The 15,534-nt window shown below is 42.2% G+C and overlaps 2 protein-coding genes across 2 annotated transcripts in view; one reads left to right on the forward strand and one right to left on the reverse strand.

Annotated features, from left to right (window-relative positions):
• Nucleotides 1–11,983, forward strand: part of Iars2 (isoleucyl-tRNA synthetase 2, mitochondrial) — a 47,281-nt gene extending 35,298 nt beyond the window's left edge. Inside the window, exons 15-23 of the mRNA XM_013015338.1 lie at nt 241–349; nt 1,535–1,637; nt 2,079–2,204; nt 3,079–3,210; nt 4,429–4,535; nt 6,287–6,432; nt 6,975–7,162; nt 9,851–9,995; nt 11,476–11,983. Coding sequence (XP_012870792.1) covers nt 241–349; nt 1,535–1,637; nt 2,079–2,204; nt 3,079–3,210; nt 4,429–4,535; nt 6,287–6,432; nt 6,975–7,162; nt 9,851–9,995; nt 11,476–11,618 — 1,199 coding nt within the window. The 3' untranslated portion in view covers nt 11,619–11,983. The remainder of the gene's footprint in view (nt 1–240; nt 350–1,534; nt 1,638–2,078; nt 2,205–3,078; nt 3,211–4,428; nt 4,536–6,286; nt 6,433–6,974; nt 7,163–9,850; nt 9,996–11,475) is intronic.
• A 275-nt stretch (nt 11,984–12,258) lies between these two features.
• Nucleotides 12,259–15,534, reverse strand: part of Rab3gap2 (RAB3 GTPase activating protein subunit 2 (non-catalytic)) — a 72,300-nt gene continuing 69,024 nt past the window's right edge. Inside the window, exon 35 of the mRNA XM_013014987.1 lies at nt 12,259–15,201. Within this exon, the coding sequence (XP_012870441.1) occupies nt 15,046–15,201 (156 nt within the window). The 3' untranslated portion in view covers nt 12,259–15,045. The remainder of the gene's footprint in view (nt 15,202–15,534) is intronic.

The raw sequence follows: 15,534 nt of genomic DNA on the forward strand, positions 1-15,534 counted from the left end.
CTTTCTTTCTTTCTTTCTTTCTTTCTTTCTTTCTTTCTTTCTTTCTTTCTTTCTTTCTTTCTTTCTTTCTCTCTGTAGTTGTGGCTAGTTACTGATAGTCTTATGGATTTTCCTGCCCCAGCTGGGTTTGAATTGTAAACTTCAGATCTCAGCCATTTGAGAAACTGAGATTGCAGGCATGAGCCATTTTTATTTTGTCACTTTAATTAAGTTAATGTAAAATGATCTTTATTTTTTTAGGTACTGACCAAAGAGCAGATTTGTACTTGGAAGGAAAAGACCAACTTGGGGGCTGGTTTCAGTCTTCTTTACTAACAAGTGTGGCAACAAGGAAGAAAGCACCTTTTAAGTAAGTATCCCTGAGCTCAAGGCCAATGTCTTTGAGTACCTGCCAGTGTGGGAAGCCCTGTGCTGGGTAATATGTATATGTGCATACGTATGATGCTATATAAATGCAACCTTAGCAAAATTAGAGCTATTCTTCTTCTATAAGAAAGCACTATGGTCTTCTGTCACATTAGAGGAAGAATTTAAAGTAAGAAAAGAAGCTGGCCTGGCGGCATATACCAGCCACTCAAGACGAGAGGATTGTTATTTGACATCAACCTTGTAAAATTATGTGAGATCCATCCTATCTGAAAGAGCAAGTAAAAACGAAACAGACTGTGGCATGACTCAAGTGGTAGAACCCCTGCATAGCAAGTGCAAGGCTCTGAGTTCAAATCTCAGTACCTCCAAAAAAAATAAACAAAAACTCAAACAAGCAATAAAGGTAAGAAAATGAAAAAGGGAAAAAGAAGAGACCTCACCAAAGAAGTCGTTGATGAAAATTTTAACTCTTCAAAAGTGGTCATCAACTGGAATAGAGGGGAAAAGCTATAGGTCTTGAACTCAGGTGAATTCAGGTGAGATTTAACCAGGAATGTAGGGAAGGATGCTTTAATCTTACTTGTGATACCCACAGTGACTAGTAAACTGAAACATTACTTAGGGAATTTTCTTAATTACTGTGTTTTTAGCTAGTACAGATAATTACTCTTCTTATTCAAATTGGAGAGCAGTTTAATCAGAAAAGTTATTAATAACTTAAAGTTTTTGCTACCAATAGTGACATATCCATCCTAAAACAATTTCCACATCTCTTCTCTAATGTGTTTCTTCAATACCCATCAGAACAGCAGATGCTGTTTCTTCAGGTAATTTTCAGGTGGTGGTTCTTTCAAGACATGCTTTTCCTTCATTAGTTTCAGTGACTCTTCAATATTGATTCTTCAACATGTAATACGTCAGGAAATAATGTGTTTAATGAGTGGAAACTCCTCCAGTTTTCTGTGCAGAAGTAGAGAGCTCACTACTTAACTATCCCTATCTGTTAGCAGCTGAGAACCAACCTTTAAGAAAAGCTTTCACCTATAATCAGTCAAGGAAAAAAAAAATCTGACTTGGGTCCAACTGGGATCACCTTTAAATTACGCATTATCTTCAAAGGAATTATAATCATGCTGTCATTAAAGTAGCTAACTCACCTTCTTAGGACAGTGGTTGTGCATGGGTTTACCCTCGGAGAAAAGGGAGAGAAGATGTCCAAGTCCCTGGGGAATATCATTGACCCTGATGTCATCATCAATGGAGGACAGGTAGGTCCTACCTTTAGAAGCCATTTGATTTTTGTTCAACAGTTCATAATTGGCAGTCGGAACCTAAAATGCAGTAACTTCAGTGTAAACAAACACATAAGAATAAAACTATCAGCCAGGAATTGGTACTATAATCCTAGCTACTTAGGAAGCTGAGATCCGAGGACTGTGGCTCAAAGCCAGCCCAGGCAGGAAAGTCTGGGAGACTCTTATCTCTAATTACTATTAAAAAGCCAGAAATGGCTCTGGGACTCAAAGAGGTAGAGCACTGGCCTTGAGCACAAAAGCTCAGGGACAGTGTCCAGGCCCTGAATTCAAGCCTATCTCCTTACTCTTCCCCTCACCCCTCCAAAAAAAGAATAAAACTTACCTTTTCTCAAGTGTTTGCTGCGCTCACTGGAATTGACGTCATTCTGTTTGCATGCTGCTCCTCCGCTGCAGGATCAGAGCACCGAGCCGCCCTATGGTGCTGATGTCCTTCGCTGGTGGGTCGCTGAGTCCAATGTCTTCAGCGAAGTCACAATTGGCTCATCCGCGCTCAAGGCTGCCAGAGATGACCTTAACAAGGTTAGAGCCATGATTCCCCGGTTTCCCAGTGGAAACTTCACTAACTCATTGTTGTAAAAATGGATGCACACTTTCTCTGGCATAATAAGACTAAGTGAAAAGGAGAGTGCAAGTTGTGAGCATTTAAAGATATTCTGAATTAATTTGCTGAAAACGCTACTAGTAGCTGGACATGGTGATGCACGCCTCTAATCCCAGCTATCTGGGAGGTGGAGATGGGAGTCAGCCTGAGCAAAAACTTGCAACACTCTCATTTCACAAGAATCCCAGCATGCTGGTATATATCTGCAATCCTAGCTATATAGGAGGAATAGGGAGGGGAATTTTTGTCTAAGGCTAGCCCCAGTAAAAACGTTAGACTCTATCTGAAAAATAACTAAAACCAAAAGAGTTTTAAGACAGACTGGTAAAGTATTTGAGTTGAAATGCCAGTACTTCAATAGATAGATAGATAGATGAATAAATAGATAAGTAGTCCCAAAAATTTCTTTTCATACTTTATTAACACAAAATATAAGACTGATATAAAATTATATTAATTTTCTCTAACAGACATTATTTAGCCATAAAAATCCATTGCTTGTTTGTGTAAGGGTTATTGGAAAGAAAGTTTGTTTATGTAGGAACAATGATATGTTTATTATCTGTAAGTGGTTGTAAAGGGGTTTTAATTCAGTTGATCAGTGTCACCTTTTCATCATTCTCCCCCCTCACTCCCAACTCCTCCCCTCTCTTTTTACAGTCTCCCGCCCTTTCTCTCTACAATGGGTTTAAAATAATGTATCCTATGAAGGAAGTAAACTTAATAGACTTCTTGTGGAGTTTGAAATCCCCATGACATTTATCCTACTGTACTCTTTCTCGCCTTCAATAGCTTAGAAACACACTCCGCTTTCTTCTGGGAAATGTGACTGGTTTCAACCCAGAGACAGACTCCATTCCTGTAGATGAAATGTATGTCATAGACCAATACATGCTACACCTGCTTCAGGACCTGGCCACCAAGGTAACACTCGCTTTAGGAGAACAGAAATGGCAGCTGTGGGGTGCTGAACTGTTGAATGTTTTGTCTGACCAGGGCAGACATTATAGAGACAGCAACTGGAGCTGCTTAAGCTTGCTGAACTGCACACACTCCACCCCTCTTCTCTGCGACCTTCAGTATGAAGTGTTTGAAAGCACAATTGAGGGACATGGTAGAGGCCGTGGACTAGGCTTTTCCAGGCCTCACTTTCCTCTGCTTCCCGAACAGAGAGGAATAGAGGTGTATTTTATTTATCTGAAGATGTATCCCTCATTTCAGACAGAGCTGAAATGATTATTTTTATGTGTCTTAAAATATTTGCTCATTGTCATATTTAAGAAAAGAGGCACAAGTAATTTGTGCTTTCTCAAAACTGAAAATGTATGCCCTTAAAACACAGGCACACATGTCTGTTCTGCTCAGATCAAAAATAAGTCAGAAGAGGTGGGAAGGGAAGGGATAGTAGGGAAAAAGCAAAGGAGGGGATAGCAATGCTTGATAGGAAATGTACTCATTACCTTACTCATGTATCTGTAACCCCTCTATACAGTATCTTTACAATAAAAAACTAAAAAAAAAGAAAATTAAAAAAAGAAAAACAAAAATAAGTCAGGCAGCCAGAAGCCGGTGGCTCATGCCTGTAATCCTAGCTCCTCAGGAAGTTCAAAGCCAACCCAGACAGAAAACTCTGTGAGACTCTCATCTTCAAGCAACTGCCACATAGCTAGAAGCAGAGATGTGGCTCAAGAGTTCCAGCCTTGAGAAAAACAGCCAAGCAAGAGTATGACGCCCTGAGTTTAAGCCCTAGTACTGGCACCAAAACAAACACCGACACCCCCCCCCCAAAAAAAAAAACCATATCAGGCAATTGTGAATTATTGGTAAGTTGCACTCTTAGCTATTTAAAAGTGGTGTGATTCTGTCACTTAAACTTGAGGGCTGGGATGTCGCCCAGCACAGCTCTTGCTCTGTATGTGAGAGTCCCTGGGTTCAATCATCAGCACTACAAATTCACAGCAAAGCCAAACAGCACGGTCCTTTCCTTTCATTGCTGTTGTGTGCTCTCTTACAGCTTGCAGAGTGGAGTAGCCTTTTATTTATTCACTTTTAAGACATTTTTATAAAGGAACATTTCACTTATGTTAATATTTTTCCTGTATTTATTCCACATTCCAAATGTCTTTTGACTTGAACCTCTAGATTACTGACTCCTACAAACAGTATGATTTCGGAAAGGTGATTCGGCTGTTGAAAGCATTTTACACAAGAGAGCTCTCCAACTTTTACTTCAGCATCATCAAGGACAGGTAGGTGTTGACTGTCAAATGTAGTCAGCAAGTGTTTCTTGAGTGTGGACTCAGGCTTGGCAAACGTTGGGGCCCAGTTATGACCAAGGTGGGTGCTGCACAGCCATCAGGATTGGCTTCCAGTTGCCCTTCGTTATCAGGCCTTACCTACCACTTACTAGCGTCATGATCTGGCTCATCTGTGTGACACAGGACTTACCACAGAGTGTGGTCACGGGCAGAAGAGATGGCAGAAGCAGTAGAGGAAGTGCTCAAGTAGTGATGGCTGCTAGTACTGGGGTAGGAGCGTCGTGCTGTGCTGGGGGGCTAGCACATCGCCCTGGACGGAGGAAGGGCAGTGACACAGCAACATTTGCCAGGTCAGGGCGTCCTTTAGACAGTGCCATGCAGAACCTCAGTGCTGCGGGTGCCGATTGCGGGTGAAGTGCTGTGTGTCACTGGGGCAGTGGGAGGGAGGTGTCAGCCTGGTCAGCTCCAGAACCCCACATAGGGATGGACTGTGGCTGCGTTCCTCCCCCAGCGCACTGGCAGCATTTGGGGGTGAGTGCCAGTTGGAAGTGCCCACAGCTAGCTTTTTAGTCTGGCCTGCAGCTGCCATCCACCTGCAAGTCAGAACTGGATGTGGCATGTGGGTTTCTTAAGAAGGTGGGCACAATCTGATCATATACAGTACTTCATATCAAAAGGAACTCCAGGAAATGGAAACCCGAGGTGTTTTTCTTTGTTGATATTTTTGTTTCTTTTTTGTTCCTTTACTTCTCTGTCTTTGGGAGAGCAGGGAAGGGGCACAGAATTTGGAGGGTCAAAGCAGGAACAAATGCAGCAGTGGTACTCACTGGATACTATCTATGTTGAAAACGTATACAACTTGTGGGGGGAGATAAGAGGAAAAACCTGGGATAGAATGCGGGAAGATGTGACACTGTCCAAAAAGAAATGTACTCTTTCTTTTTTTTTTGGGGGGGGGGTCCAGTCATGGGACCTGAACCTGGGTGATGTCCCTCAGCTCTTCAGCTCAAGGCTAGCACTCTACCACTTGAGCCACAGCGCCACTTCTGGCTTTTTTCCTTTGGCTTATGTGGTGCTGAGGAATCGAACCCAGGGCCTCCAGCATGCAAGGCAAGCAGAGCGGTAGAGCACCACTGAGCCACCTTCCCAGCCCAGATGTACTCTTTTTTGTCAGTTGTGGAGCTACAACTCTGGGTTTGGGTGCTGTGCAAGCGCTCTACCACTTGAGCCACAGCACCACTTCCAGTTTTCTAGTGGTATATTGGAGATATAGAGTCTCACGGACTTTCTTTCCCAGGCTGGCTTTGAACCATGATCCTCAGATCTCAGCCTTCTGAGTAGCTAGGATTATAGGCGTGAGCCACCAGCACCGGCCTAAGAAATGTACTCTTTACCTGACTTATATAACTATAATCCCTCTGTACCTCACCATTATAATAACAATAAAAAGTTACAAACAAAAAAATGCAGGTGGGCACACAGGGAGCGGGTAGAGCATGTTGGTGTGTGAGTCAATGGGGGCTGTGGAACCGCGATGCGGGCGGCGTGGGTGGCGTGCGGGGGGGGCTGTGGAACTGCGATGCGGGTGGTGTGCGGGGGGGGGCTGTGGCACTGCGATGCGGGCGGCGTGGGGGGGGCTGTGGCACTGCGATGCGGGCGGCGTGGGTGGCGTGCGGGGCGGGGGGGCCTGTGGCACCGCGATGCGGGCGGCCTGGGCGGTGCTAACGGCCCCGCTCACGCAGGCTTTACTGCGAGAGTGAGAACGACCCCCGGCGGCGCTCCTGTCAGACGGCACTGGCCGAAATTTTGGATGTGCTGGTTCGGTCTTTCGCTCCCATCCTCCCTCACCTGGCTGAAGAGGTGTTCCAGCACATTCCCTACCTGAAAGGTAAGTGGGGTTTGTTCCCACAGTGCCACCCCCCCGCCCCCCCCGCACACACACACCCGGGCAGGGGTCAGGTACCCCACGCAGCTGCACACCCGTCTGGGTACTGGCGAGGATGGTGGCCGAGTGGAGCTGAGCATCTCCAATGCCCCGACGGGTAGCAGCAGCTTCAGAATGCTGACAGGTCACCATGCTCAGTGCGCTTAGGCAGGTCCCAAAGTCTATTTTACTTGCGAAAACTTGGGAATATTTTGGTGACAGTTTATTTCCTCATGATTGAATCAAGCTATTAGAATGTTAGACTCTGTGTAGAAAGGAGAGGGTGAGGGGAAAGCCACTGTAAATATTCCAGCTCTAGACAGGCGCTGTTAATCTCGGGATCTCTCTCTGATACTTTCCATCTCCATGTTGGTAGAGACGTAGACTGCCCCCATGGTGGTTCATCACATGATTCTCAGAAATAACTGCTCCCTCTTGCCAGCACCAGTGAATCCTTAATGGTTACAGCCCAGGTACATGTCAGTCTGCTCATTCTTCTTCCAAAGACCAGAGTGTCTTCCGCACGGGGTGGATCAGCACCAGCTCTATCTGGAAGAAGCCTGGGCTGGAGGAGGCGGTGGAGAGCACGTGCGCCATGCGCGATTCCTTCCTCGGAAGCATTCCTGGCAAAAACGCCGCCGAGTACGAGGTCATCATTGTCATAGAGCCCGGGCTGCTCTTTGAGATCATGGAGGTATGCCACCCACAGGCCTTTGCACGTGCACTAGTCATACACAGCGTCACCTGGAACTTGCTTATAAACATTATCCTAAGGAACTTTATCACTAATTTAGAGATGAGGGTTTCAGTCAGTCCTGCCATGTGGATGTTATCTATAATTGTTTCCTACATTTTTTCTTAGAAAAGGCATCCTCTGCTCATGGGCACAAGCATGCTGTTCTGTAGGGACAGGAAGTTACAAGAGTTCCTGAAGTGAACTCTCAGGGTTAGAAGGTTGCACACGGGAAATGACAGTAGTCATAGCAGACTACCATATCAGAATACATAAAATTTCGGAGTTTTGTAGTAAGAGTAAGGTGTATTTGAGTATTTTGTCAATATGAACTAGATTTGAAACAAACTCAAAAATTACATCTGTCTCTAATTCCATGTGATCTGGAGAAAATATTTTGTTTTGCTTTGAGGTAGGGTCTTACTGTGTAGCCCAGGCTGGCCTTGAACTTTTCTGCTTGAGACTTTTGGGATTACAGGCACACACTATCAAGCTAGCAAACTATCCTGTATATCTCAGAGCATACATCCCGTTATTATTTCCCAAAAAGGCCCATCAAAATTTCTTTCGTAAACATTTTTTTTTCCTAATATTCTTAGGGGTTAATTGGCTAGCTTAAGCCTAACACATTACTGAGAGTTTTTTCTTTAGTTAATGCTTAAGATCAGAATTGGCACTGAATATATTTTTTAGGTTTTACGGACAACTTTTTCTAAAAAAAATTAAAAAACTTACCCTCTAATTACGTTGATAGCCTCAATTTTTATGCACACTTTTTAGTGGTACTGAGGTTTGAACCCAGAGCCTCATGCTTACTATGCCTGTGCCCCTCAGCCTGTTTTGTTTTAGTTATTTTCTTAATAGGGTCTTACGTTTTGTTTTGTGTTGGTTGGTTGTGAGGCTTGACCTTGGCCTGGGCGCTGTCCCTGAGCTCTTCAGCTCAAGGCTAGTGTTCTACCACTTGAGCCACAGTGCCACTTCTGGGTTTTATGTGTTTGTTTGGGCTTGTACCTCAATCCTCCAATCTATGCCTCCCATATAGTTGGGGTGGCATGTGCATGCTGCCATGCCCAACTTATTGGTGTGGGGCTTTCAGTTACTTGTCTTGCACTGGCTAGCTTGAATTCCAGCCCTCTGGGATTACAGATTACTGCACCAGCCCAAGTTTTTAATAATGTAATTAAAGTAATAAAGATTCAATACTTGCAATAGCTAGGTTAGTGGTAGATTATTGATAATAGAAGAATAATTATTAGTTGAGCACTAGTGCTTCATGCTTATAATCCTACTTAGAAAGTTGAGACTGGATGATTCCCATTGTAAAGCCATAAAATTCCTTGAGACTCCAACTTCAAAACTTAACAAAAATCTAGGCTTAAATTGTACCTTCAGTGATGGAGCCCCAGCCAAGCAAGCATGAGGCCCTGAGTTTAAAGCGCAGTCCTGGCCAGACTCTTCTTACCCCCCAAAGAAACAACAACAACAAAAAAACAAAAAATCCAAACACGGGTATTAGCATGTTAAGATTTGGAAGCTGGGAAGTGTTAACCCTTCATTTAGTACATGAAAACACTGAAGTTATGAGCTCACACAGGCTGTACCAACTCATCCTGTACTTGTCCCTTATACACTGCTAGCCTGGGCCTCAGTTGTTGTAAATAGTAATCTGAAGATTATAGCTTGCTTTGGAACATACCAGAAAAAGTATTTGAGACTTCTTTCAAAAACCACGTGTATTTTCCTAAGAATCCCAGGAAGTAGTTGTCGCTTAAGAGTCCTGCGTCTGTTGACTACTAATTGGGTGAACCTGCTAAAACCAAACTAATCTCAGTTTCATGGGTATGTATTTTAAGGAATATCACAACTCATTGTGAAGGTCAAAATTACAAATAAAAACTGTACTAGTGAACCTGGCACTGGAGATTCACACCCATAATCCTAGCTACTTAGGAGGCTGAGGATGGGAGGATCGTAGTTCCAGGCTAGCCCAGGCAGAAAAGTTTGGCAGACCTCTTTTCAACCAATAGTTGAACACAGGGTCAGTAAAGTCTGAGTCTCCATATCAGTGAGCACAATTGCACACGCCTGTCATTCCAGCAGCTGTTGGAAACAAAAGAATAGGAAGATTGAGGTTCAGGTATGCTCCCAGTCAAGAAAGAGACCCCATCAAAAACTAGTGCAAACAAGGACTGGACACATTGCTCAGTGGTAGATTTCTTTCCTAGCAAGTTTGAGACCCTGAGTTTACTACCACAATAAAATAAAATACACACCCACAAAAGTGTATCAAGACATCTAAATTCAGTGTACTTTAGGTTTCTGGGTACTTAGATCATAACCATTAATCCACAGTGTTAAAACGTGTCTTTGTTTAGATACAGTGTCTTAATTCGCCCTCAAATGTCAGAAGCATGATACTGGAAAAAAAGTATTGGCTATGAGACTAGACCTGAGTTGCAGCTTCTCTATTGGTTGGGAAGCAGGCAGTCTCTGCCTGATAACTCGTTTGTAAAGTGAGGATGGTAAACAGCACATGGTGTGTGTATGTGTGTATGTTAGTGAAGGAAAACATAGAAGATATTCCAGTAGATATCCTACCTCAGTTGATGGTGAAAATTTAACTAGTTACTTGTCTGTGCTCACTTCCAGATGCTACAAGCTGAAGAAACCTCCAGCACCTCTCAGTTGAATGAGCTAATGATGGCTTCACAGTCAACCTTACTGGCCCAGGACCCTCGGGAGAGGACTGCGGATGGAATTGAGCTTACCGGGACATTCCTCATCAATTTAGAAGGTAAGCAGCATGTGATAGCAGCAAGTAGTGTCTAGAGAACTGAGTTATCCAGCTTTCAGTGTGAACTATTCTAGGGGCTCATAGGGACTTGAAATATGTTTGTATGGAAAGTGTCTAAGCCGGCTCTCAAGTGTCCTTGCTGATGACCTTGGGAAGTGAAGGCTAATGATAGAAGACAATTCACTTGTTCTGAGTGACCATCTATGTCTGTCATCTGCTTTACTGTCATTTCCCATCCGTGTCCCTAAACTTTGATATAGTGTCCTAGGATCTATCTTACCTAGTACCTATTTTACCTGCCCAATCCTGCAGTACTGATTCTGAAATGTCCTCATCCATAGCCCAAATTAGAGTAGGACTTAACCATGCTTACTCTCACAGCAGCTGCAGATAGCTTTATAGGGTACTTTCTGTCAACTTGGTTTATCTGCATGAATAGGAGCAAAGAAAAGTGGAATAGAACTAGTAGAGTAAGCAGCAGGTGTTGTAATAGATTTCAGGTGCCCGTGAGAGACAGGAAGCTAACTTGCAGGTGTCATCTGAATTTCAGGCTTGCAGTAAGTACTCTGTCTATGAAGATCTGGCTTAATCTGATTTTCAAAAACTTGGATGGGGAGTATTAGGATCGAAGCTACGGCTGTGGGTATATCTGCGCCCTCTCCCATATGAGTTGTGTACCGAACCCCACCTATTTTTTCTTTAGGCAGGTTTTGCTTTTTGCCCAGGCTGGCCCCAAACTCAAGATCTTCCTGCCTCTATCTCCCAAGATCTAGTCACAATCTTAACCTAATTTTTTTTTGCATGACTAGAAGTAATTCTCTTGTACTATATTTTTCACAATCAGTGTAATATCTAAGTTTTAGTATTAGATAAAGGCCTTTTTGCCAATCCAAGAAGTTTTCAATACAAGTAGTCACAGTCATTTAGGCTATTAAAAAAATCCTGTCACAAACACTGGTGGTTCATGCCTGTAATCCTAGCTGTTTAGGGGACTGAGATGTAAGGATTGCAGTTCAAAGCCAGCCTTAAGCAGCAAAGTCCATGACACTCTTATCTCCAATTAACAGCAAAAATATTGGAAGTAGAAAAAAGCCAATCATTTAAGCCCCATGCGTGCGTGCACGCATGTATGCAAAAGTCCTTAGTCAAGTGTATGTATCTGGAGAGGCAATGTGACCCATCAGAACTATACTTGGACTGAAAGCTAGAAAGCCTGCTCTGTCTGAGCAGGTACAGAACTCAGTGACTTGGGTAAAAATCAGCTAGTTTTATCCCTAGGGCTCCCTCCCTCCTTGGCTGTCTTCATTTGCCAAGTAATGTCATCCCATCATTGTGGCAGGTTACTAGCCAAATGGTGCAGAAGCTATCACAGCAGAAAGTCTTAGAAAAAGGAGCCCCAACTAAACCAATTAGGCAGTAGTGAAACAAACTGAATTGGTCTATTTGAAATTCCCCCCCCCCCGTGTATTTTTGTCTATAGGTGGTGATATTCGTGAAGAGTCTTCATATAAAGTAATTGTTGTGCCAACTTCGAAAGAAAAATGTCCCCGCTGCTGGAAGTACACTGCGGAGTCTGCAGACACACTGTGTCCCCGATGTGCAGAGGTGGTTGGTGGAAAGTAAGACTGGTGCTAGCAGCTTTCTGGGAACACTCCCAAGAGTACTGATGGGATGCATTAGGTCAGAAAGAAATACAAGGTTTAGATAAGGAGTGGAAAAGTAATTACTAAAGGATGAGGTCAAAATGAAAACTATAAAAGAAGTATTTCCTACTTCTTGAGAAATAATGATGTATATATATACATGTGGATATACATATGTATCTGTATACATATATGTATCTGTATCAGACTTATTCAGAACATGGACACTGAATATACTGCTTCCAATATGGCTCCACAGAATACGTTTTATATTTTCTAAAGACCTTTTTTGACTCAGTGTTTTAAGTTCTTGATGTCTGAAAATAAAGGCACTCTGGAAAACTACTGAGTGATGTCAATGCAGTGTTGGGACAGTGAACAGGTGGCCTGCATGAGTGGGATGGGTGGCCCCCGAGGTGAGACATCCTCTGACCTTTCAACAGCCAATGACTGCTGCATCAGACTTTTCAACAGCCAGCGACTGACTGCTGCATTGCACCTTTCAACAGCCAGCAACTGACTGCTGCATCGGACCTTTCAACAGCCAGCAACTGACTGCTGCTTAGGGGAAAAATCACATTTATTCTTTAAGAGGAGAAATTTCTTAATACTTACGTCTGTGAGTGTTAAACAAGAAAGCTGAAAATTTATTTCACTAATATACAAGAAGTTCACAACAATGAACACAGAAAATAGCAATATATACAGAATTTCACACTGCTTACAGTACAACAGATAAAAGAACATTTCATAAACAATCCAGTATAGGATTAAAATCTTTCTGAGAATGGCTAATTGACGCAGCAGACATTTATCTGTTAGGAGCTCAGAAGCCCTCCGCCCCATTCCTGTTACCAGGAGAGGCCTGTACCTCTGCTCTGGGGCACTGTGAAAGTATCTGTCTCTTATAAATGAAGAGGACCACAGCAACTGCCAAATGAACATAATTGGCGTAAGCTTTTTATTATTAAATCTTAACTTTTCTTATGATTTTAAATTACAATTCATCAGTTTTTAAAAAGGCAATTTAAAAGGACTGACTTTGATCTTAGATGAAATGTTATAAAACACAGATTTTTTTTCCCCCCTTTTTCTAAATCTGAAGCATTTAGGAGCCTGGTGCTATATACTTCCTTATGTACATTTATTTATATCTTCTTTACCTACTTCTCTATGTCTAGGTGTAATTTGTAGTTATAATTATTTGAACACCTCTTTTTTCCTTTAGCATTATAAAGTAGACTTTAGCAGTGTAAAAAGTATGTAACTTTAAGGAAGGGAGTGTCTATAGGAAACACTCGTGGTTATTGGCTTCTCTGAACCTGGGCTACCTGTATATGCCTATTCTATGTAAAACCTAATTCTGCTATTTGTAGCTCTTCGTGTAATAGAATGTATACATAGATATTAAATTATTATTATTTTTTGTGGTCCTGAGGATTGAATCCAGGGCCTTCTAACTTTTTTGGGCTGGCCTTAAACTTGAGATCCTTCTGGGTCTGCCTCCCCAGTAGGTGGAATTATAGGCATGTGCCACCATGACCTGCTTCGTTTTTCTTTCTTGTTATCAGATTTATTTTAAAAGCCCTTAGTGAAGCAGTAAAATATTTAACTGCTTTTCCTAACCATTAAACCCAGAATTCAGATTTTGTATATGTTAAGTTTTATGATGACAAATTTAATTTGTTGAAAAAGTTCTCTGAACCATATTTCAGCTTTTTCTTCAGTATCCCTAGATTTGATTATGGAACCTTCCAGAGTAAGTTTTTATTACTATCTAAAATGCAAGTTCACCCTCCCCCCAAAAAAAGTATAAATGGAATTAGACAGTAGTATCTATAACCCCAAGTTTCTTTGACCACCCTCCTAAATTCATACTACTTTGAGAGTATTTTGAGAATCACAGGAAAAACTAATTCCTTAGAACACATGTAACAAGCGACTCTATGAAGCTCAATGCGCTTACAGGATTCTAGGCTGTGTCTGGCGGGGGAGGGGAGGTCAGTGAGGCGGGAGGACGGGCCAGCTCAGGACCAGCTCAGGCTTCTTCCCGTGCTGCTTCTCTATGCCACCCGCACCCCAAGACTCAACACGTCTACCACAGCCACTCAACACCTGAGATAGTTTTCTTTCTAGACTTGAAAGTTGATAGCTACATAAACAGTTAAGTCGGGTCTTGGTTGAAAGTGATCTTTTAGTAAAAAAATTCACGTTTGGATATTATGTCCTTGAAGGAAGTCCTCCTCAACTGTGCTCAATGCTAGAAATGGCTTTACAAGAAGCGAAGAAACCAAGTTCTGTATCACATGCGTGACTATGAAAACCTGTGACCCATACCGTAGCGGCACAGTGTGGCTTCATTCCAAACACGCCCCACAATACATACTTGTATTTGTGGAGTTCAACACACTTCTTACAGACTTTTGGTTAGTTTGGTTTGGATCAAAAAATATTTATTTAGCACTTGGACTGCTCTAGGCACTGTAGGGTACAAAATTAGTTGTACTGTATCCTTTCAACCCGGCTGTGAGGTAGGTTTGCTAAAGCTAGAGTATCAATAAGCACTTTTCCTGAACATTCTCAAGGACAGATTACATTACCAACCCTAGGAGCAGACATTTCTAAACAGTTGTAGGAAAAATAAAGGTGGACTGAAGTATTTTAGAATCCCCTCCCCTTTCTACATAAGTTTTACAAGATAATACATTTTTTTTTTTTTTACAATTTCCTGATGTGGATACAACTTGGGCAAAAAAGCAAGTGTTAATTACATCATAGTGATTTTGCTGCATTTGCATCCCAGATCCCCTGTTTTGGCAAGGACTACAAGTTACGAGTGCTACCCGTGTCCCTTCTGAAGGCCTCAAACTCCTTCCTCTCCTCCTCCGATGGCAGCACTTTGGAAAGGTGCTGCCAACAGGTGCTGGCAACACCCAGCACACCCAGGAAGAGGACTGTGCCAGGAGTAGCCTGTTAGCAAACTTGCTCAGCACTTTAAAGGAAAGCAGGGTGTTCCTCTAACTGCACACTGTGACTGGCCATGAACACATTTAAATCTTGTCACAACAAGAGTATGAAATGTAGGCTTCTATAAGAACATAATCGGTAAATGATAACCAATTTAAATAGCAAGGTTTAACAACAAAACTACTGAAGGGTTTGAATTAAAAACAGTAAACATCTGTATTGTTTAGTATAATTAATATTTGTTCATATTTTATCTCTAGTATTAACCAAAGGAGTGGATTTTACCCAAGATTGCACTTTTTGAAAGTAATATATATTTTTATTTTACAAAAACAGAAAATGATATATTCCATAAAATTCCAGCTCTTACTATGTAAAATGGCCATGCACTAATTCACGTTTTTGTCACACAAGTTTAGACTATTTTCAATAGGTAAGTGTCATAAAGAAGGAATACATATGGCTTCCACAGCTTCAATAAGGTGCAAGGCTAGACTATACTGCCCGTGGTTTTCTGGCAACAGCTCCATTACTTTATTTACTAGTTTAGCGGTTGTTGTAATGGGCACTTCAGTGTTTTGAAGATCCTGAGGGTTCTGTAAATCAAACACAAAATAACCCATTAGTCATGCACTACCAGTCAATAATGGTGAATGGCTTAAGACATCACAATAGGTATTTCCCAGTTAAAACAAGACAAAACAAAACATTATACTCTAAATTGTAGCTCTGTGTATGTGTGTGTGCGTGTGTGTATATCTGAATTCAAGAACTGGGGGCTGTCCCTGAGCTTTTTTGCTCAAGCTAGCACTCTACCACGTGAGCCACTTCTGGCTTTTTTGGTAATAAGAGTCTCACAGACTTTGCTACTGGGCTGGCTTCAAACCCAGATCCTCAGATCTCAGCCTCCTGAGTAGCTAGGCTTCTAG

This window comes from Dipodomys ordii, unplaced genomic scaffold, assembly GCF_000151885.1.
Source record: "Dipodomys ordii isolate 6190 unplaced genomic scaffold, Dord_2.0 Scaffold26, whole genome shotgun sequence".
Taxonomy (NCBI): domain Eukaryota; kingdom Metazoa; phylum Chordata; class Mammalia; order Rodentia; family Heteromyidae; genus Dipodomys; species Dipodomys ordii.